The sequence below is a fragment of the Octopus sinensis genome, linkage group LG8, assembly GCF_006345805.1.
Source record: "Octopus sinensis linkage group LG8, ASM634580v1, whole genome shotgun sequence".
NCBI lineage: Eukaryota > Metazoa > Mollusca > Cephalopoda > Octopoda > Octopodidae > Octopus > Octopus sinensis.
Window position 1 is genome coordinate 84,334,353 of NC_043004.1, and position 24,016 is coordinate 84,358,368.

Consider the following 24,016-nt stretch of genomic DNA (forward strand, 5'->3'; position numbering starts at 1 on the left):
ATATATATATATATATATATATATATATATATATCACATGATATCACATGATATCACATGATATATATATCAAATGATTCACACCGCTGGCTAAGCGAGAAGGCCAACAGTAGAAAGAGTGAGAGAATGTTCTGGTGAAAGAGTACAGAAGGGATCACTATAACACCCTGCCGGAAACTCCTGGAGGTTTAGGTGTTTAAGCTCAATAAACACTCACAACACCCGGTCTGGGTATCGAAGCCGCGATCCTACGACCGCGAGTCCGTTGCCCTAACCGGTCGGTCATTGCGCCACCAATATATACATACATACATACATACTAATAAAGGTCTCAAATTTTAGCTCAAGGCCGGCAATTTCAGGATAGGTGTATGTGGATTTCACGGATACCAGTGCTCTACTGGAGTAGGATTAATGACGAGTCGACCTTGGCGGAATTGGAACCTTGAATGTAAAGGGAGGCGAATGTCACTAATCATTTCTTCCAGGCGTGCTAGCTGTTAGTCATAAAAGAAAAAAAAGAGACGAAAAAAGGTGAAAATAAAAGATAAAATGGCAACTGAGGATACCAAATTCTTGGAATCAACCGCTATAAAATATTTACGAACATCCAAAAACTTATGAGATTATCATAGCTGTTCACCTTCTTCCTAACAAGATGTGCTTGGTTAGAGTTAACTACAAATAATAACTGCAAAATAATTACATTCGGAAAGACGTTGACGATATGAAGTATTACCTGATATATAATAAATAATTTAGAGGCGCAATAGCCCACTGGTTAGAGCAGGAGACTCGTGGTCGTAGGATCGTGGTTTCGATTCCCAGACTGGGTCTTGTGAGTGTTTATTGAGCGAAAACACCTAAAGCTCTGCGAGGCTATGGCAGGGGGTAGTGGTGAACCCTGTTGTACTCTTTCACCACAACTGTCTTTCACTCTTTCTTCCTGTTTCTGTTGTACCTGTATTTCAAAGGGCTAGCCTTGTCACATTCTGTGTCACGCTGAATTTCCCCTAGAACTACGTTCAGGGTACACATGTCTGTGGAGTGTTCAACTAGTTGCACGTTAATAATTGAGCTGTGACTTCACTGGTGCCGAGCTGTATCGGCCTTTGCCTTTCCCTTAGATAACATCGGTAGCGTGGAGAGGGGAGGCTGACATGCATGGGTGACTTCTGGTATTCCATAAACAACCTTACCCAGACTTGTGCCTCGGAGGGTAACTTTCTAGGTGCAATCCCACAGTCAGTCATACATGAAGGGGGTCTCAACAATAATAAATACTTTAAAAAATGGCTGCTTACACATCAACCTAATAAAGTCTACTGATATTTTGAATGGCGTGCAAAGTCAATATTGATACAGAGTGCAGCAATAACAAAGTCGAACTGCGTTATAAGTGCATTATATAGGAATTTATGCACTGCATAATTGGTATTTACAAAAGACTAATTAAATGAAAGACGTATTAAAACTGTTGTTTATGTCGAAAGCCTAGAATTGTTAAACATTAAACCAAAATGTATAAACAACGTTATGCTGCAATGTAAAAAAAAGTGGGAAGTTAATGAATATAAAGGAGGTTGATATAGTGAATATAAAGGAGGTTGATATAGTGAATATACTGAGTGTTATAAATTAGGGGAAAAAATAACGACCTTAGTAGAAAGATGAAGGCAGTTCTTTAAATTAAGAATGCACCGAAACAACGGCAGAAAGTAATGCATAAGAAGTTTCTTACAGAAATATAGAATGTCGATGAGTTGAATGAGTTAAACCAACTAATATTTAAATACAAAAGGGAAAGATAACAACCACGATATTCTACTTAAACTAAGATTTATTTACATGAGGAATCGATACACAGGGAAATGGGAACATATACATTATTGATGAAATTAATGCATGCGTATCAGTACATCTATTTAGATATCTGTATAAGTATATATAAATACACAGAAGGCGGCGAGCTGGCAGAAAGGTTAGCGCGCCGGACGAAATGCTTAGCGGTATTTCGTCCGTCGTTACGTTCTGAGTTCAAATTCCGCCGAGGTCGATTTGACTTTCATCCTTCCGGGGTCGATAAATAAAGTACCAGTTTCGCACTTGGGTCTATGTAATCGATTTAATCCCTTTGTCTGTCCTTGTTTGTCCCCTCTGTAGGTAGTAAATAAATAGGTATTTCGTCTGCCATTACGTTCTGTGTTCAAATTCCACCGAGATCGATTTGCCTTTCATCCTTTCGGGGTCGATAAATATAGTACCACTTTCGCACAGGGGTCGATGTAATCGACTTAATACCTTTGTTTGTCCTTGTTTGTCCCCTCTATGTTTAGCCTCTTGTGGGTAGTAAAGAAATATATATATAAATACACAGACCCAAACACACACACATATGTATATATAGCATTGTGCGTATGTTTTGTGTGTGTATAAATGTATACAAGATACAGACACATGAATGCAGTCTATATAAACTTCCTTGATCTAAGGGCAATATTTAATCCTCGAATGTGCACAAGTACACAAAATGTAGTGCGCAATAAATTTATGTCTGTGAATTAAAAGAAGAAGCGTCTTCAAATATAAAACATGAAAGTTTTATATTACATTTGCAAGGGTATAGCTTATGGGGAATATTTAATTCGTGTCTCATAGAAGTAAATTATCGTAGTAGTAAGTAAATTTGGACACCAAAACTTGCTGAGTTACTTCTCTCTTAGGAATGGATAAAATTACGAAGGTTGTGCATTCTATATATAAAGAAACATATCATAAAGTTAGTTATAAATTACTTTATATTTCATTATTGAGCAAATATAATGGGCTGGCACTTATAAAAATATGCTATACTGCTACACAGTTGATCGACACACTTGGTGGAAGAGACTACAATATTGCTTATCGTAGTGCGTTAATAGTTAATATTGAGTCAGTATGATAGCGGTATTTTATTGAAGAGGAAAGGCGGACAGCTGGCAGAAAGGTTAGTGCACCGGCGAAATGCATAGCCGTATTTCCTCTGCCGGTACGTTCTGAGTTCAAATTCCGCCGAGGTCGACTTTGCCTTTCATCCTTTAGTGTTCGATTAAATATGTACCAGTTACGCACTGGTGTCGATATAATCGACTCAATCCGTTTGTCTGTCCGGGTTTGTACTCTCTGTGTTTAGCCCCTTGTGGGTAGTAAAGAAATAGGTTCTTTATTGAAGAGGGAAAATAAATCTATGTGCGTTACGAAAGATCAAGTCGGTTTCTGAATGTCATCAGCAAAGTGTTAAACCATTCTTAGATTTGTTTTAACAGACTCTTCTATACCCCGGAACAAATTTACATTGCTATTTGTAAATAACACACCTTGTACTTGCTGTGTTTGAAATTAATTTAATGTAGCCACACGAAGTAGTGACGTTTCAAATAAAAGTATTATATTTGTAATTAACATATTCTTGTACAACCAATGGTTTCGAAGATTTAAGATACAGTCGTGATTGTCTCGGAGAAGAAATTTTCCAAGTAGACTTCATGTTCAAAAATATTTCGAGTAGGACTCAGAATTATATCAACGGTAGTTTTGACATGTGACACATTCTTTTGTTATGTTACATCCTTTACAGAAAATAATAATGATAATAATGAAATTATTGTATACTGTGCTCAGGTGCACCACAACTTGTCAGGAAGTGCATATAAAGTACATGCAGTAATGTAGAAATCTCTGGAAAGCGAACAATGTATGAGTTAGATACATGCTTGTGCGTGTATGGAGGGGAGACAATCAAGTGTAGTGTTGGCGAATCTCAGGAAGCATGGAAGTTTTGAAGGATGCAGTGCTCCGACAACTAACAACTGATGCCGGCAGTTTGTTCCATGCTTCAGCAACTCTCAGCGTGAAAAAATGTTTCCTGAAGTCATGGGAGCTGTGCTGTTTTCTTACTTTGTAAATATGTCCCTGGATGTTAGATGGGTGGATGTTGAAAAGGTGTTCAAGTAGAATCGTTCGCAGTCCATTAAGAATTGCTTTCATTATTTGTAAACACAAAACAAGGAGGTTGAGGTTTCTAAGGAATAAGGCGTTAGTATAATTTTCAATACATATAGAAAATGGGTAAATAAACGCTGCTGTTATAATCAACGAGGAACTGCATTTTAGGAAATATTAAATATAGAAGAATGAAGGAATAGATGGTAAGGAATGTGCAGATTTCAGAATATTAATCATTCTTTATCATATATATTGTCACATTATTTCTAGAAAGAAGAATATTTCATTTTATAGGTGAGCGGGTTATATATATATATATATATATATATATATAATATATATATATATATATGGGTCCTTTTTCGACTGTTAACATTTGTGACGAAGAACGGGCGAATAAAATATCGACGGAGGCGTTAAAATGTATCACTACGGAAAAGTTCCAGCGTTGTTTTGGATAGTAGAAAGTAACTGAACAACCGGGCACTAATATAAACAGGAGTAAACGATGTAAGCTTTGCTTAGCAGACTGTGCAGGTATCCTAAAAAAAAAAGAAAACAGGCTCGACCCGGGACCTTTTCAAACCCCACGAAAGAAATATTAAGTAAAATCGTCATGTAAAACGTTTCTTCCTTCAAACTTAAAATTCCCAATTTATTGAATAAGACTGCCGTAGCACCTAGGAATATCGACACGGGTGGAGGCGATGTAACCGTTATAACGCCGTCCCGCTAGCAGCACCCCTGCGGTGTGTATGAATGACTATGCATATACGTGTGTGTGTGTGTGTGTGTGCATGTATGTATCTGTCTGTCTGTCTATCTAATTATCTGTCTCTCTATTAAGTTACTTTTAGTACTTCTCTGCACATAGAACGAGAATAACATTTGTCTCAGTATTTTAATCTGCTGAACAAATTTCGTCCAATATTCTTCATATATAAATACAGAAATATTCTAAACTATTGTATTGGTTATAATTTTAGTGGCTTCCGCGTAATCTAAGACGGGGAACAAAAGGAAATATCAAATAGCAATTGTTAGCAACTTTCTCAAAATATCTGACTCGGACATTTTGAATGATGCTGGAATTTCCTTCCCCCAAAAGGAAACACGTGAAATTGTTTTCTTGCTCATGATATGTTGCCAAACCTGATGGTTGGTTACAATATCGATCCATCTCTCTGCACACCAGATTCCTATTGGAATATGGGCTCCTCTTTCTTTACATAGGAGTTAATAGAATTCTCCAGAAGGCCTCGTGAGGATGTTACATATATGGAGCGGTCATATATTGAGTTCTCATATTTAAACAACAAATGCTAAACAAATATTATACCAGTGAATGTCAAACAAAGGATCTTAGCTGATATGCAATTTTATCTCGTATATTCTGTGATTGTTATCTCGTATATTTTAAGAATATTTCTATGTATTCATGTAATAATGTTCAGAAAATCATTCCTCAGCAAATTGCTAAAGTTTGATGATGGTATATAAGCGAGTTTCAATGGATTGATTCAACCTTATTCAAAGGGAGATATGTATAATTTTGACAAGAATAGAAATGACACAAGAATCTTGATCATATTTATGACTGTAACTGATTTTAAAATTTTAAAACGAAGCATACAAAGTTTGATAATGTATTGTGTCCGATGGCCTCAAGCACCACCAATTCAAGACTATTGCAATAAAAATATTCCTTAGAAATCTTTAGGTTTGACTTACTTGGAATGTCTAAATACTTGAAGAGGATTTATTTTGTCATAAAAATTATAACACTAGACGTTATGTCCAAAATTTGGGAGCAACATTATTTTGTCTTCGCGCCCACTTGTTTTCCTCTGTATACCAGCTTCTTTTATTTGTGAGTGTAGAGAAGCAGTGGATTAGTGGTTAGGGTGTCAGCATCATGATCGGAAGATTCTGGTTTCGATTCCCGGACAAGGCGACGCGTTGGGTTCTTGAGCAAAACAATTCATTTCACGTTGCTCCAGTTCAATCAGCTGGCAAAACTGTGTAACGCTGCGATGGACTGGCGTGCCGTCCAACAGGGGAACACATACGTCACTGAAACCGGGAAACCAGGCCCACGAGCCCGGCTAGATTTTAAAGGGTGCATTTATTTTATTATTTTATTTGTCCAAAATTACAGATTATATTCGAACTTGCACCATTACATCTGAATTAATATTTCCTAGTACGTATCTACGCTGTAAACATCTATATATTTGGCAATAATTTGTTCAATGGTTATCGGAGATGAAACGGATAGAAAAAGCAATGTAGATACAAAAATATATATGATCTATAGTCTTTCATCTTGAAAGATGATGCTAATGGCCTGTAAAATTATGGCTTTGCCGTTTTATATTTTCATAGTATTTAGTTTCGCACCGCTACGTGATCAAATTCAAATTTGATTTTCTCGTGTCGGTTATAGAATTACCAAGAATATACACAGATATGTTAATTTGTACGTGCATTCTCCCATAAAGCGTTGGCCTTACGTCTTTTGGATGCGATTTTATTAAATATCCATTTACCTTGATATAATAAAGTATTGAGAAAATTAAATGAGAGCATTTCTTGATATTCTTAATATTTTAGTTTCAGAATGTGTTGAAAGTAAAAAGGAAGTCACAAGTCGAAGTAGCATGAGCCATGAATTCGAAATTTGATATTAATATACTTTCAAGTATGTAAATAGTTGAAATACATCTTTAAAAACACATTTATATAATCTATAATACTGAGTATATATATATATATATATATATATATATATATATATATATATATTATATGTAGAAAAATACACACTGGGACGAGAACGTAAAACATTTAGAAGACGATACAAAAAACACGGACGGGACATTCGAAGCCTTCAATCTTCAGTTAAGAACCGGATCATCCTAGCAATTTCGGCTGATTAATCTTGAGATCGCTCCGATCCGGCCAGCCCTAAGGACAAACTAAGCTACGAGCATTAGATTTCTTGGAAAAAAGGATCGAATGTATACGAAACAGGGACAGAAAAACGGACGATGCCACACGAATATAAAATATAAAAAACAATAATGGTAAAAACAGGACAAAAACAGCGGGTGTCTTACGACTAATAGACAGTCAAATTTAGTTTAGCTGGCGTATTTGGAAAAAATGCCTTTTTCGGCAGACGAAGACAACGATTTTCTCATGGCGCTGGTTATACTTTTCTTTCTTGCTTTGTTATATATTTTGTTTCTTTCGTTCACTTGTTTCGAAGATGCAGTAATGCATTCAAGGGTTTCGTCGATGTATTGATCTCAGTTTCTGAACGGCCAAAACTTTATTTTATCGATACTTTATCATCGAACTGCTATATAATGGCAGGAAGGAAAAGTGTAAAACAAACTGACTTAATCAAAGAAACGAAGTACATAATCTAACATCGAAACTGAATTATTTTACACTCAGGACCATATATGAGTATGTTATGTTATAAGATTAATAGTATAGCAGTATAATAACAAATAACACAATTACACATTAACCGAATAACTGTAGAACTGGACGAAGAATATATTCCAGGAAATCATACAAGGTTTCTGCAGCAAAATTATTTCCCCCACTTAATAGAATGTTTCAAATTAATACCATTACAAAAGCTCGTCTATATTCCTAATGTTCAGCCACCAAGGAATCAAATTTCCGTACTGCATTCATCATCGGAAAAAAAGTAAGAAGTCACAACAAAATCATAAACACAACTTCTAAAGAATTATACACTTTGAAAATTTAGGGCATCAGGTATTTCATACTAGCGCAAAATTATTTCATATGCGAGATTAAAAGAAACTAAATAGCATCGGCAGATTTATAGACATAATCGGAAGTTTAGATATAGAGTGGGGCCATAAAAATTTTTGAAAAAATTATTAAAATCCTCAAATGATGCGGTTGAAATGATGATAACGAAAATATTCTAACATTTCATATATAAGGCCTATTTTATTGACGAAACATTCAGCAACCCAGTACGCCAAAGGGAAATGCACGTAAGAACATATGAGAATCTACTAAAAGCCATGCTAATATTAAAACGGTGTCTGTTTAGTATATCTGATGAAGGTTAGAAATACGATACCGATTGTTAACTTAAGCAACAAATCCCCATCATTAAGGTGAAATAGTTGAAAATAACATGTTTGCGTCAGTGTATGTTTGTATATATATAGCAAATTAGACTTGTTAGAAGGCAGAATAAAAATGAAAATGGGTGTTTCTACATAGTGCAGGATGTGTTAATTGTGTGAGATCCGTTTAACCTCAATATCAAAGTTTATTGAAAGCAAACATTCCAAAAAATATACTTAAACATAAACATAGAAAACCGGAGCAATGCGTGACTCATATTTTGGTTATTTAAATTATTTTGGCATGTCTATTTGTCTGTATGTAGTATGTCTTATTTACAAGAATTGTCTGGGACCATAATGTTTATTGGCCATATACATGAAGACCAAAAGTATGAAATTATTGCCTGTTTTTATAAGTGGCTGAAAGAGCAACAGACCTTTAAAAGAATGCACAATCCGTATGCTGAAGTGATGTGTATGAAGTTATGTACGTATAAGATATGAAACACTAAATAAGCGTTGTGACAAACATTTACTAAAAAACTTTATAGAATATGATAAATTGGCAACAGTTTTGTGGAACATGTACATTGTATCTGATGATTTGATAAATGTAAACCATTGAGATTTACCAACCACAAGGTTCTGGGTTCATTACAACTACGTGGCACCTTGGGCAACTGTCTTCTACTATAGCAAGTGTTTTCTACAGTGTATGTATGTGTGTATGTGTATATGTTTGTTTTCTGTGTTTGTTCCCCCAACATAGCTTGACAATCGATGGTGGTGTGTTTACGTCCCTGTAACTTAGCGGTCCGGCAACAGAGACCGATATAATAAGTAAAGTACTAGGCATCCAAAGACTAAATCCTGGGTTCAATTTGCTCGACCAAAGGCGGTGCTCCAGCATGGCCTCAATCAAATGACTGAAACAGTTTAAAGCAGTGATTCCCAAGGTGGGGCGTACGCCCCACTGGTGGGGCCTGAGAAAATTCAGGTGGGGCGCGGGGCATAGACGTGGGCTGTGAAAATATTTGTACATGACGAGCGGTCATCGCGGGCACAACCTTAGATTCCGTCTTTCCTTTGAAGCCTCCACATCGGAAACTCTCGCACCCCAGCGAGACAAAGAAGATCCCGCACTGAGCAATAAACTTACTATTCAGATAAGCCAATCAATTGCCTCAATTAATTTGCCTCAATTAGTCTTTTGTTAGCCCTATTGAAAATGAGCAAACCAAACAAGAAGAAGACTCGTCAATACGCGGTGGAGTTTTTGAAGTTTGGATTCATTCCTGATGAGCATGATGAGCGTAAACCGTTTTGCTTATTATGTAATCAGACGATGAGCAATGAGTCAATGAAGGCAGGTAAGCTGGAAGCGCACTTAAAGGTAAGACATCCTAATAATTCAATTTAGATTTGGAATACTTCAAATCATTGAAAGAAAAATTTAAAAACGAACAAAACTCACTTCACTATTTCATGCAAAACAAGCGCCTCATACTCGTGCCCTTGAAGCCAGCTACGAAATCTCCTTGCTTATAGCAAAAGATGGAAAGAATCACACTATTGGAGAGCAACTGATTAACCTGCTATCTCAATATTCTTAAAAACTGTATTACAAAAAGATGATGGAGATATCAGGACTATGCCACTCAGTAATAACACTGTCTCGAACAGAATAGATGAAATGGGGCAAGATGTTGAAAGCCAGCTCATTGAGAATTAAAATTGCGTAAGTTTTCATTACAAATGGACGAATCCACAATCCGGGACAGTGAGGCTCTGTTATTGACTTATGTGAGGTATATTGACCACGAGGAGTTTCAGGAAGAGATGCTGTTCTGCGTATCGTTTGAAACCACCACAACTGCAAATGATATTTACATCAAAATCAAACATTATTTGGATGCAAACAAAATACCAAAGGAAAACTTACTGGCATGTGCGGCAGACGGTGCACCTGCCATGATGGGCAAGAATACGGGATGCTTAAAAATGATGAAGGATGAAAATCCAAACATGTTGACTGTCCATTGTGTAATACACCGAGAAAACTTGGTTGCCAAGAAATTGTCCCCTGTTCTTAACAAGATTCTTCAAAGTGTGATCAAGTGTGTCAACAGCATTAAAAGAAATTCTAAATTTGAACGTCTTTTTAAGCAGTTTTGTATAAATCAAAGTGCCGAACATGTTCGATTATTGCTTCATACAGAAGTAAGATGGCTATCAAGTGGAAACTGCTTAAAGAGGTTCATGGAATTATTTGATCAGATTAACGACTTTCTTAGTGATAAATGTGAAATGAAATTGCTGTCAACAACGGATGGAAAAGCATTTGTCAGTTATTTGACAGACATATTTGAGAAACTTGGAAACTTGAATAAACAACTTCAAGGTGCAAACATGACACTTATTGATGCAAAAGCAAAGATTTTTGGATTTATTACAGCTCTCGAATTATGGAAAAAGAAATTTTCCAAAAGAAATTTCAGTGAACTTTACTGGTTGAGTAAATGTGAAATAACGAATGATGCTGGCATTGTAATTATTGATCATTTAAATATCTTGATAAAGGATTTCAATGACAGATTTTGCGATTTAAAGGCAATGAATTTTCCTTCTTGGTTAACTCAACCGCTTCTGATTAACGTTTCTGATGCTACAATCCAATACCAAGAAGAGTTATCAGAATTACAACATGATGAATCAGTGAAGACTTTGTTTAAATTGAAAGGTACAAAGATGTGGCTATATGACGAGGTTGAAAGAAAATATCCTAAAATTTCTACATCAGCGAGAGAGCTACTGATTCCTTTCCCTTCGTCTTATTTGGTCGAATGTGGTTTTAGTGCAGTTGATAATTTGCTCGAAGCCAAGAGAAACCGGCTTGAGATTACAAAACGTGGCGATTTACGACTGAAATTAACAAAGTTGTCTCCTCAAATTAAAAACTTGTGCTGTATGCATCAGGCACAGGGTCTCACTAAATTAGTCGAGCTGACCGTCAAATAATTGAACTGAAAAAATGTGTTTCTTTATTCTTTATAAATTGACATTTTTTAAAAACATGAGAAATCGTAATAATTTTATCGATTTATTGGGTGTTATGCACTTTCAGTGCCTGTTGTTTCAATTCTCAAACTATTTTTTTGTATTTTGAATACAATTTTTTAATTTTTGATATTTTTTCAATTGTAAGTAGGCCCACATGTACTTGTAAATGTGAGTGGACATGGGAAAAGGTGGGGCGTAAAAACTTTTGCTATGAAAAAGTGGGGCGCCGGGAAAAAAGGTTGGGAAACACTGGTTTAAAGAGTAAACAGAGGAAACAGTGTATCTTAATCAGATGGTTTATGATATCCGTAAATCAACACCGAGGATACAGTTGTTGCATGATCTTAATTACCAACCCAGCACTTAGGTATATATTGAAAAGAATTCTATTGACACATGTGCCTTTCCTTAAATTAACATATAGACCCAGAATCTCAAACTTCAAAAACGCTGTACGTTTTAACTTAAACCAAAAAACGAGCGATCTATTCTTTTTCAATCCAAAGGTGAATTATCACGATAATTTGCATAGACGATAATTTGCATAGACGGTAATTTACATAGACGAAATTTAACAGCTTAACAAAAAAGAAGGGATATCCTACCGCCATTCAATAAACTAACAGTGTTTATAAAACCCGAGATCTAAAATAAATTGAAAAGAAGTTAAATTTACACAGGAAACCACAAAACAAATTAACGAAAACGTTAAACAAATGGAAGGACACCATCAGCAATGCGAAATTTGATTATACAATATTGTTAACACTGCAAGAACATGGAGCTACAATCCCTGGCGCTTGTTGTAGCTGTCAGGAACATGTTTAAGCAACTGAGAATAATAATATTAAATATAGCAACAAAAAACAGCAATCACAATACTATGCCTGATAATGATGATGATGATGATGATGATGATGATGATTATACTAACAAACAATACTACTATTTCTCTAGGAAATATGTCTAGGCTATAGCAATGCTTCCATTAACACTTGCTGCCAAAATGCGTTGATTTTATAGTTACTGCTGAATAGAACCTATATGTTGTACATTGTACTGAAGTATAATATAACCTTGAGAAATCATGACACTTATTACAGATCGGATGATGGTAATCATAATATTCGGTAATAGAAATTATATAGAAATTGACATATGAGAATTCAGTATTGTACAGATGACATAGCAAATGTTGAACAGACAAAAATTATGGCTACAGTAAAAATAAGTACCAACCGAGGAAAACTGCCAAGATATGAAACAATCCCATACGAATATATATGTATATATATACATATATATATATAATATATATATATATATATGTATGTGTAAATATATATATATATATATACACATTTATAAATATATATATATATACATATTTATTTATATATATATATATACATTTATATATATATATATACATATATATACATATATATCTACATATATATACATATATATATATATATATACATATATATATACATGTATATACATATATATATATATACATATAATATATATATATATATACATATATATACATATATACATATATGTATATATATACACACACACACACACACACATATATATATATATATATATATATATATATATATATAAATATGTAGCATTTATTCATATAGTTGGAATAAAAGCCATGCAAATTGTAGCGTATTTGGGAAAGTAATAAAGAAAACATGACATGAAATATTATATTTATGAGAGGGAGATATCGATTAATTAACACATAAAAATATAGTTCTATATGTATTCATGTTCCTATGTGTTTTGTATGTCTGTGTATGTATATAAGCATGAACATAAAAATCTATGCCTACATCAATAACCTGTTATATTGCATCCTTTTGGAAAAGTATTATATCTTAATCTAGTAGGGTAATTCTCGAGTAAACTATGTTGTCCCAGCCTTGCCTTCATCTCCTCTTCATGATCTTTTACTTGTTTGAATCATTTCAATGTGGCCATGCTGGAGCACTACTTCGAAGTGTTTAGTCGAACAAATCGATCCCATTATTTGTTTTTTCAGACTTGTACTTATTCTCAGTATTTGGCGAACTGCACAGTTCCAGGCACGGAAGCACAACCACGCCATTTGTGAAACGTTCGTAGGAAACATACTCAAACACAAAGATGCACATACACACACGCACACATATACACACATATATTATATATGTGTGTGTTTATATGTGTATATTTATATATGCGTAAACAGTTATACATATGAATATGTATATATATATATATATATATATATATATATATATATATAAGAATATGAGGTGTTTAGTTCACTGGTGACCTAAACGAATAGATACGTGGTTTAGGTTCTATAATTGGTCATCCGTTAGGTGCTAAGATCCCAGCTGCGGCTGGAGTTAGGGATCTGTAGTAGGCTTCCGAGGTATCAGGTATATATTAGAGGACAACAAAAGTCAAGGCAGGATGAGTATCTTAAGTCATTTAGAACATTTAAACGCCTTCCTCGCGTTGTTCTAATTAAATATATTCTAAATGACTTGTTTTTATTATCATTTTCCACTACTACATATATATATATATATATATTATATATATATATATATATATATATATATATTATATATATATATATACAACGGGAAGCATTATGAAAATAAACAAAAGACGAGGGCAGGTGGAATACAAACAAACAATTGTATTAGTATGGCGCTCAGGAATATAAATAAAACAAGTCTTTTACGTTTCGAGCCTCCGCTCTTCAACAGAAAGATACACAGAAAAGAAACACGGAGAGAAACAAGAAGAGAAAAAAAATGCGTGCAGAAGCTAGCGAATCAACATATATTTACCACTAGCTTCTTTCAGTTTCGGTGGACGTAATCCACTCAGAAATATGTGGTTGGTTCGTTCATATAGTAGAAAGCACTTTAGAATGATGCGACACAGCGGGACTGAAGCTGAACCGATATGGTTCGAAAGGAAACTTCTTACAATATAACCATTATGCTGATCATTCCTTGTGTTTAGCAAATAATTTCTTTATTTATGTCTCCATGTTTAAAAGTAGTCTCTCGAAATCCGGGAAAGAGTATTTTGTAATGATTTCCTGATTTGTTGATAGTGATACTAATGATTGTAATCCCAAAATTTTTTTATTATTTATTTCTACCTTGCTCTTTGTTCTCAGTGATTTGTATCAATCGATGAAACGGTTATGTCACTAAATTTTATTTGACTCTGGAATATAAATTTTCATAATGCTATTCCAAAACAGCTCTAATTTAGTTCTATATTTATGAGATGAGGAATCTTATACATTATTTGCATTATTTACATTTGACGGATATTTGTCCTCAACTTGTTTGTTATTAACACAAACGTTTCGGATGATATACCTTTCAGGCTTCATCAAGTGTCTTGGGGAAATGTTGAACTGGTGTTCTCATTCCTAAGGTATTTTATCATCGTAAAATACAGACACGCACATGCACATATGAACTAAACTGTTAATATAGAAAATTAGAATTCGTGCAGCGAACTCCAAAATTATGCGATGCCCAGAATGTTTGAAATTTAATGATCGAATACAGCAAAACTTTTGAAATTATCCTCATTCTTTAATAGAATTAACAACTTAATGCATATATTGATGAATTAAAAACATACCCCCTACAGACAGACGGTGCAGCACGCACACACACGAACACACATAATCATACACACACACGCACACACATACACGCATACACACAAGCACGCACACACACGCATACATGCACACACACGCATACTTTTAATTTTTTCAAGGAGGTATATAGCCTGAATATTATCATTTTATGTATCATATAACAATTGATAGATTATACAGATATAACATCTGTAAATATAATGCGGAAATGAATAGAGGGCCTGTTACATACGATGGAAGTTTAACAGAGCAATTGGTTGCATGTAACAAACAGAGAGATAATAGTGAAACCCTGTAACCACTTCAGAACTGTCTTTGTTTCATAGTAACTCTAAATTTAATCAAAACATCGACCATATCTCGTCATCACTCACCCTGAACTACAAAAGTATAAATTTGAGAAGAACAAAGAGAAGCAGACAAAACATGTGTTAGGAATGACAGGTAAAACGGATATTGAAATAAATTATCTATCATTTATCACGAGACAAATGTGTACAGGGACAAAATAGTTACAAGTATACATCCACAACTTTCATTTTTGTACTCGGTAACTTTTAACGTAACGGAAACCAAGGCAATTTAACAGATATTTAGATAAAATCGAAGGCAGACAGTTTACATCTTTCCTTTAATGTTAGAAGTAGGATGAAAACCGTTTAATCGATAGGAAATTTATATAAAATAAATTATAATCGAAGAGGAGAAATCTGTGATGTTCAACGCAAATAATGATATTGGAATATGTTCTAAAGATGCTTACGATAGAGTATAAATAGAGTCGAAACTCTCGTAACGAGCAAAAATGAATCTTGATTCTTAGATTAGCAATAGAGACACATAAGTTATTAAAACTATATGAAGTTCTACATTATATATTCATATGTAGATACACACACACTGAATATATATATATATATATATATATATATATATATATATATATATATAGAGAGAGAGAGAGAGAGAGAGAGAGAAAGAGATAGATAGATATATAGATAGATAGATAGATAGATAGATAGATAGATAGATATAGATAGATAGATAGATAGATAGATAGATAGATAGATAGATAATAGATAGATAGATAGAGATAGATAGATAGGTAGGTAGGTACGTAGTTCACATATGAGATCGAGAGAATATCAATATGGAAAACACTTCGTAGTGCTCAAATGATTTGAAACTATAGACTAATATCTTCACGGAGGACCAAATCACCAGGGTAAAGAGTTGCTATAAGGGGGAATCCAAGGGAGCAGATATGGGGACAAATATTTAGATAAACAGATAAAACCTCAGGTTTTAACATACGCAATATATAAGCTTAAAAGTTTTCAGGCGGAGAGGTTCTAGATTTACCAATGTTTCCTTGCTTCGACTTGCGCCTGCTACGTTTTAGACCCACTATATCTGCCAGCACATGAAGTAACCCTGAGCCCTTATACAAATGTGAGACTATATAAAAACTACATATTACATTTATACTTGAATGTGTTTCATCTGACAATATTGAGCCTGCTTTCTCTTTATATATACATGTATACATAGATGCATGCATCTATACATACATACATACACACACACACAAACACACACACACACACACACACACACACATATATATATATATTATATATATATATATATATATATATATATATATATATATATATTTGTGTGTTTACGTCCCCGAAACTTAGCGGCTCGGCAAAAAAGATCGATAGAATACGTACTAGGCTTACAGAGAATAAATCCTGTGGTCGATTTGCTCGACTACAGGCGGTGCTCCAGCATGACCACAGTCAAGTGACGGAAACAAGTAAAAGAGACTGTGTGTGTATATATATATATATAATATATATATATATATATATATATATATAATATATATATATATATATATACCGACATGTACACATATATATATACATATATATATACAAGCTTACATATGTATATTTATATTATTTGTTTCAGTCATTAGACTGCGGTAATACTGGGAAACCGCCTAGAATAATTTGTAGTCGTATGTATCGAGTCCAGGTCTTATTTTTTAAAAGTTTGGTGCTTATTCAATCGCTCTCTTTTGCCGATCCGATAAGTTAGAGGAACGTAAACACACTCACACCAGTTGTCAAAATGTGGCGGGGGGCAAGCATAGACACAAAGACACACAAACATAGATTCAGCCACACATACTCGTGAGCGCGCATACAAATCTATATAGTTTCCGTCGACAAAATTCACTCGCAACCCGAAAACAAACACGCCATACACATATGTGAATCTATGCGTGGAGTTTCTAAAAACGCTCGCGTGAAACTAACTTCTCGACCATGTAATCACGAATATCTTTAGTGTTGCTTAGTATCTGCCTATTTGCATGAGGATGTGGTTGTGTTCCATAACCGTTGAACACTTCCAACTGAAACGAAACCACCAGCACAACACAATATTGAATTAAATCTATTGCAATATTTCAATACGGTATTCAATTAATTTCAAAAGGCTATCTAATCAATCACTACAGTATTACATCCTCAATAGCAGTACACTTTATTCTCTATGCACTTACCATATCTCTCATTGTTATAGTATCCTTTGTTCCTCTTACATTGTATGTTTAAGTTATGTTCACTTCACCCATGACGTTTCTTTCAAGTATTTATTTCATTTTTGTTCTTCCATATTAATTTCAATGCGAAAGATTTCCTTTATTGTATCGTTTGGTTTTCTTTTTTGAACATATTGTATATCTGTCATTCTTATTCGTTCACTATACATCGTATTATTTAAATCATCCCTTCTAGGGCCGTTTAAATTCAATAAGGAATTGTCTAATTTGTGTTTCTCGCCTTTTACCACTTTTATTTTAATTTAATTTTATTTTTGTTATTTCCATCGAAATTAACTTTTCCTTTTGTACAGCGTAGTCAAATGTATACTTAACTGCGCTCCTCTTTACAATAGTAGTTCCACATAACACATTCATTGATATGAATAGTTTTATATATACATATATATATATATATATATATATATATATATATATATATATATATATATGATTATATATACATGCATACGTACATACAGTCATATGTGGGGTGGAGTAAGCAATAAAGGGTGAATCGTGACATGCGTTCCTCCTTGCTGACTTTTTGTTCGCTCTTGTGAGAATCTGAAGTGTATCTACTTGATTATTTAGATATAATTCATTGCTTGAATATTCCTTTATTATTTAGCACGCCATATAAGAATAATCTCCCAACAAGATATCATTTCCATGAATGACCTCGTTCTCATTATAAGTAGTAGAAGCAACCATATTATATTTCATAATACTTAAGTAGCCGTATTTCATTGCGTGATATAAATGAATGATCAAACGCAGCTATGTGTGCCTAGAGGCCCTGTTTAACTCCATTTTGCTATTGTGCTTCCTTTTCTGTTACTATATTTTAAGGTACTCTCAGCGTAATGACATTTTTCCTGATAATGTGTATCTGTGTACGTCCTAACGTTTTCGTTACGCTTTGTCATTCTTTATGATTCTCCAGGCACCTATAATTCTTTGGATTATCCCTGGCTCTTCACTGCTTGTATTTTGCTCGAATCCATCTCAGGAACTTTATATCAGGATATTTATCTATTTTCATTTTCAATACACGACTGAATTTATGAATAGAAATATACTTTTTGTGTTACGATTGGTTGACCATATTTGCAGCTGCGATGCCAGGCTATTATGGAGTTGTCAGCCATTTTAGCACCATTCCCCTTTTCAGCTTGTGAAGGCTGTGAGAGGCAACGTACCATTATAATATTTTGCATCTATCATATATTATTTTAAGCCTGTACACACAACTGCAGGTATTGTAGTTTCTCCGATTACTCATCTGTATCATGTCTATGTTAATGATATTGTAATGTTATAAATCATCAAATATTCAGTAACATTATGTACACTCCGTAGAAGTGCAACCGTAAGGTAATCAGAAAATATAGGTCGACCATTGGGTGATGAAACCTTAACACAACTATAACTGTATTTTACCATAATTAAATACTGGAATATACTTGGTTAAAAACTCCATCAATTCTCCTATCTAACATTCGTAATAGGGCATTGATACTTCAGTAAAAGACGGTGAATACCCCTCTGAAATTCTTCTTTTGGGAAATGCATGAAAACCTAAGAGAGAAACGCTGAAACACAATCTCCGTAAAATTTCTACGTTAACTCAATATATTTAAGAAATGGAACGGCAACCCAGAAACGAAGGTAGACTTTTTTTACATGCAAATCTAGGCCATTGATATTCCAATATGTTTTGATCTGTCTCTGTTGGCACCTATTGTATAGATTTAGGAGTGCACTTGAACAGGTTCATTGTCAGGAAATTAGGCTAAGATGTACTTTCTTCCAGTGTTCTGTAATCAGGTAGGTATATGTTAGATAAATTACCGAATCAAGGGCACTTGCTGTAAAATACTAATTTCCTAAAAGTATTCCTTCCCTACGTCAATGTCTGTTATGTTTTCTGCAAACTACTACTACTACTACTACTGTTGTTGTTGGTGGTGGTGGTGGTGGTGCTACTACTACTACTAATACGAATGATGATGATGATGATGATGATAATAATTATACTGCTACAGCTCCTGCTGCACTTGATTTGCTGCTGCTGCTACTACTTCTGCTACAACTACTATTGCTGCTACTACTATTGTTGTTGAGCAACAAGACGGGTAAGGGTGATTAGGTGATGATCTAGGGCTTAAGGGCGGGAGACCCAAAACCTTGGAAAAAAAAACGTTGGTCGTCTTGCTGTCGTCGAGAGCTCATCGTTGACGCCCGACACCACTGGAAGGTGGCCCTCGAAGTCGCTAGAAATAGAGATCTCCAGGTCCAAATTCTTGAACGGCTGTTGTTGCTGCTGGCATTACTACTACCGCTAGTGCTACTGCTGCTGTAGCACCCATACGTAATTCAGCAACAGCAGAGGACACACTTTGTAGGTCATGTGGAAATTCAAAAGAAATCGAATGGAAGCTATCCTGCTGTACACTGGTGTGATCCATGTCATTGTACCGAGGCTGAAAACAGCAGCAGTGATGAATGCCACCCAGTAAAGATATCCAAATATATTGAAGGCTTCATCTGGCTCCACATGGATCTGTTCAGCCGAAGTCTTTCTTTGATGTATCGCACGGGGTAGAATTTAGGTAGAATTTAGAATTTAGATATATCTTTTGAATTGGAAGCAAGTCTGATAGCGCGCATTTCTGCATACAGCCAGTAAAAATAGCAATCATTTTCTGGAACGCTCAAAAAAACTTTCGGGTTTACATTCCATAATATTATGGACAGTAAACGTGCGTGCTTCCTCCACGCAACCATTCCTGTCTAAGACAAATGGAAGAAACCCCATGCCGTTGTTATACGATAGCTATTTCAGAATGAAAGTGAAATAAGATTGACATGTTTTCATAAAGCTGGAAGGGTAGACTATCAATCCAACATTATTTGTTCTACATGCATGATATCTACCCACAGCCGGCTGTACCTCAAATGTTATTATTACGATTCACAACACTGCGCTTCTTCTACCAGGCAATCTGTTCAGTTGTCAACGGTCTGTAATCGAATACTACAGCAAAACCGATTGTAAATCCTGCTGGAAAAGACTGGTATATGCGTTATGTCATCTAACACAAGTTTCTAATCTTCCACACAAGTCCAATTTGTAAGATTATGCAAGCCTGGTATCATTAGCGGATCTTGTGCCTCGTGTACTTATTGCAAAACAACGATTGTATATTATATTAATTTTTTTTCTTGGCGTAGAAGCTATCTTCGCTGGCGCATTAGGTGCTAGAATTTTACTCACAATATACTTTCAAAACATTTTTTATTCTTTTATTTGTTTCAGTCATTTGACGGTGACTATACTGGACTACTAACTTATAGAGTATTTTAGTCGAAGAAATATAGCCCAGGTTTTATTCTTTGTAAGCTTGTTTCTTATTCTATCGGTGACTTTTGCCGTACTGTTAAGTAACTGCGAAGTTAACACACCATCATGGGTTGTCAAGCGGTTGTGGGGACAAACACACACACACACGCAGAAACATAGAAACACACACACATCATACATATATATATATATATATATATATATATAATCAACGGTCTTCTTTCAGTTTCCGTCTACTAAATCCACTCGCAAGACTCTGATCGGCCAAAGTCTACACTAGCAGGAGCTACCTAGTGCTATTGAACAAGGAACCATGTGTTTGGGAGACAAGCTGCTTACAACATAGCCACCTTTTTTCTATTATTCAAATAGAAATCTAATATAATTTTTTTCGACCCCATACCGTTAGCTAGAAAATGAGTGATCAATAGTCGCGAAGCAACAGTTTTTTCGCTTTTATTCAATTACAAAGTCTTCAGTATATTGTGGAGTGGCGGGGATAATTCCACATCGATATCGAAACCACAATATTCCTATCTCATGGTGATCCAGTTTACTCGACATGCATACGTTTTATAATCGTGAAGAATTCCGGTGCAGATCTATATGCAAGTATTCTCGGTGACGTTTACGGTCAACTCACCCATGTTTTGTAAAATGGGAACATTAAATTATCGATGCTCTTTTCACTCTAATTCTGTTCTAGAAGATTTTGTTTAACTTCTTATGGGTGGTGCACGTCAAACACAATTAGTGCTAATGTGAAACTTAGTTTTTTTATCAAATAATACGTAATTAAGTATACTTGAAGTGGAGTGGGCAGGGCAGTGACCACTCCACTTCAAGTATACTTCAAAACTTTCTTGACTGCTGTTTTTGAAACATCTGTATCACATTGGCAGTATATAACTTGTTAGTTTCTTATAATGTGTTGACTGTGATGTTTTTCTCCTGGTGTTTTGAAGATGACCTTAAACTCAACATTAAAATATTTCTTTGTATATTTACGTAGAAAACTTTTATGTACCCCCACAGTCTCAATGTTGAGTGCAGCTAATTTCATGAAGGAGTGAAGTTGTAGAAGAGAACTAGTGTATTTAACAGGAGCGGTTGCTGTTGTATATTTTCTGTTTTGCTTGTTCTTGTATATGGTTTTAATGTTGTTATATTTGTCTTTGTCATTGTATGATTTTATTTATTAAAGTGTATTAGTAAGAGATCTCTGAGGTCGTGGGAAGAGTAGTTTCTCATGTCCGCACATAAGTGTCTCTAACTGAACTGCTTTTTTCTGCGTTGTCTGTAAAATCTTCAAGGAGCGACGATGGTGCTAACCCATAACATTTCGTACGGTGGTGACATGAAAGGACTACTCAATCACAAAATATATTTGCCATTGGTAATGTTACTGTTCTTATTTACATTGTGGATTTCTGCATGCGTTCGAGTTCATCTGTATTTGCAGATAGAGCCAATTTGATTGCTGATAATAATTATGGAGTTGGATCACAGTGCGGCGTGTCACACCTCACTCTCACCTTCTGACCAACAATTCATTATGACAAAAGATCGAGTAGACTTGTATAATCGATAACAATTTTTACTGTACTTGTAAAGGTTTAAAGTTAAGCAGTATGTGTCACTATTCCCGGTCTCTCCTTGAGAATCAATTTAAAGCAAAACGTATGTGTGCGTTTGTGTTTGCGCGTGTGTGTGCGCGTGTATGGTGCACCTGAGCACTGTACACGATAATTTGATTATTATTATTATATATTTATGCATTTAAAAATGCCAGTACACCACATCGAAATCAACAGAAAAGCCAATACTTCTGAATATATGTTGGTGTATGTGGATCCTGTGCCTGAGGGTGTATGTATATATTTGCATAGTAGTATTTCAATTTTGCACGCTAGTATTTAGTTTGTGCCAATCTTGTATGTTAGCGCGCAAGTATGTTTAAATATGTATATGAGCGCTCTGCATTTTACATGACATTTTATTTCATTATATAAAGCTGCAGAGCATTTTCACGTATTTAACTAGTATGAGAATACGAAACAAGGAGATAATACGTAGAATTCTTTGAATTGGTCATAAGTAAAGCGGCGTCGTATAGGTAAAGTATATGCCGCAAGGACATGAATGTTTATGGATAGACTTGCTTTGAAAATCCTATTCTACGGTAATCCCATATATAAGGACATAGTTGATCAATAAAAGTAAGAATCCTGATTTTCATTTTACTATAAGGAATTGAATGAAAAATGGAGAATCAATAATTTTTATTATCAGAACCTAACTTTAACGGCGATATCTTCTCGATGATACCGTTCATAGACATAACAATCTGTAGCATATCCTCCTTTAATGTAGCTAGCGTAGACAATATCTCTCAAAGGATAAGGCTTAAACATATTCTGTCTCCGATATGAATATAAAGTGAATGGTAAGATATCATTTAAAAGTACTTAAGTAAATAATATATGTGTAGTTGAATATCAGCGTAGAAATACATTCAATAGCAAAAATATGATGCATAATTGTGTATATATATGATTTACAATATACATTAACTTTCATATAAAAATAAAATCGCAAATGAAAATCTATAATACGTTTGGAGATAGAAGTATCGAAGTAGTCATAATGTATGGATCTCATAGCATAGTAAACGTTATTGATCAATCTCAGGTCTACTTTAAGTAAGCTTCCTTATAATAAAATGTATTTAAGCTGTGACTTAAGAGAATTTTGCATAACATTGTGGCAAGGTGCGATACAACATAGTGACACTAACATTGGTACGTTCTAAAATACATTTACTATATCATGGGTAGAGTTATGTCCCGTGATTTGCTGCATGTTGTGCGAGGAATGCACTTGAAAATACTTCTGATATTCATCTTGGAAATTTCTTTACCATTGACTTCGCACTCGGCCATTCAAATTAGTGACATATTTACTTATCTGAAGTGTGTTAATTAAATGCGTTAATGTCTTGTTGCAGTATCCAATCATGCATTCCTTTAAATGTGAGATCCTAAAAAATACAGCTTCTATGTGTATATATATATATATATATATATACACGCAGGAGTGGCTGTGTGGTAAATAGCTTGTTTACCAACCACATGGTTCCGGGTTCAGTCCCACTGCGT

General features: G+C 34.6%; 1 protein-coding gene across 1 annotated transcript; it reads left to right on the top strand.

The window, feature by feature from the left end:
* Positions 1 to 9,863: 9,863 nt before the first annotated feature.
* On the top strand, positions 9,864 to 11,126 carry LOC115214867 (SCAN domain-containing protein 3-like). The gene has a single exon (XM_029783898.1). The coding sequence runs from the start codon at positions 9,864 to 9,866 to the stop codon at positions 11,124 to 11,126; it is 1,263 nt and encodes a 420-aa protein (XP_029639758.1).
* The last annotated feature ends 12,890 nt before the right edge of the window (positions 11,127 to 24,016 follow it).

Excerpts from the sequence above, each read along its gene's own strand:
- LOC115214867 (XM_029783898.1), top strand. The coding sequence starts at position 9,864 with ATGGACGAATCCACAATCCGGGACAGTGAGGCTCTGTTATTGACTTAT.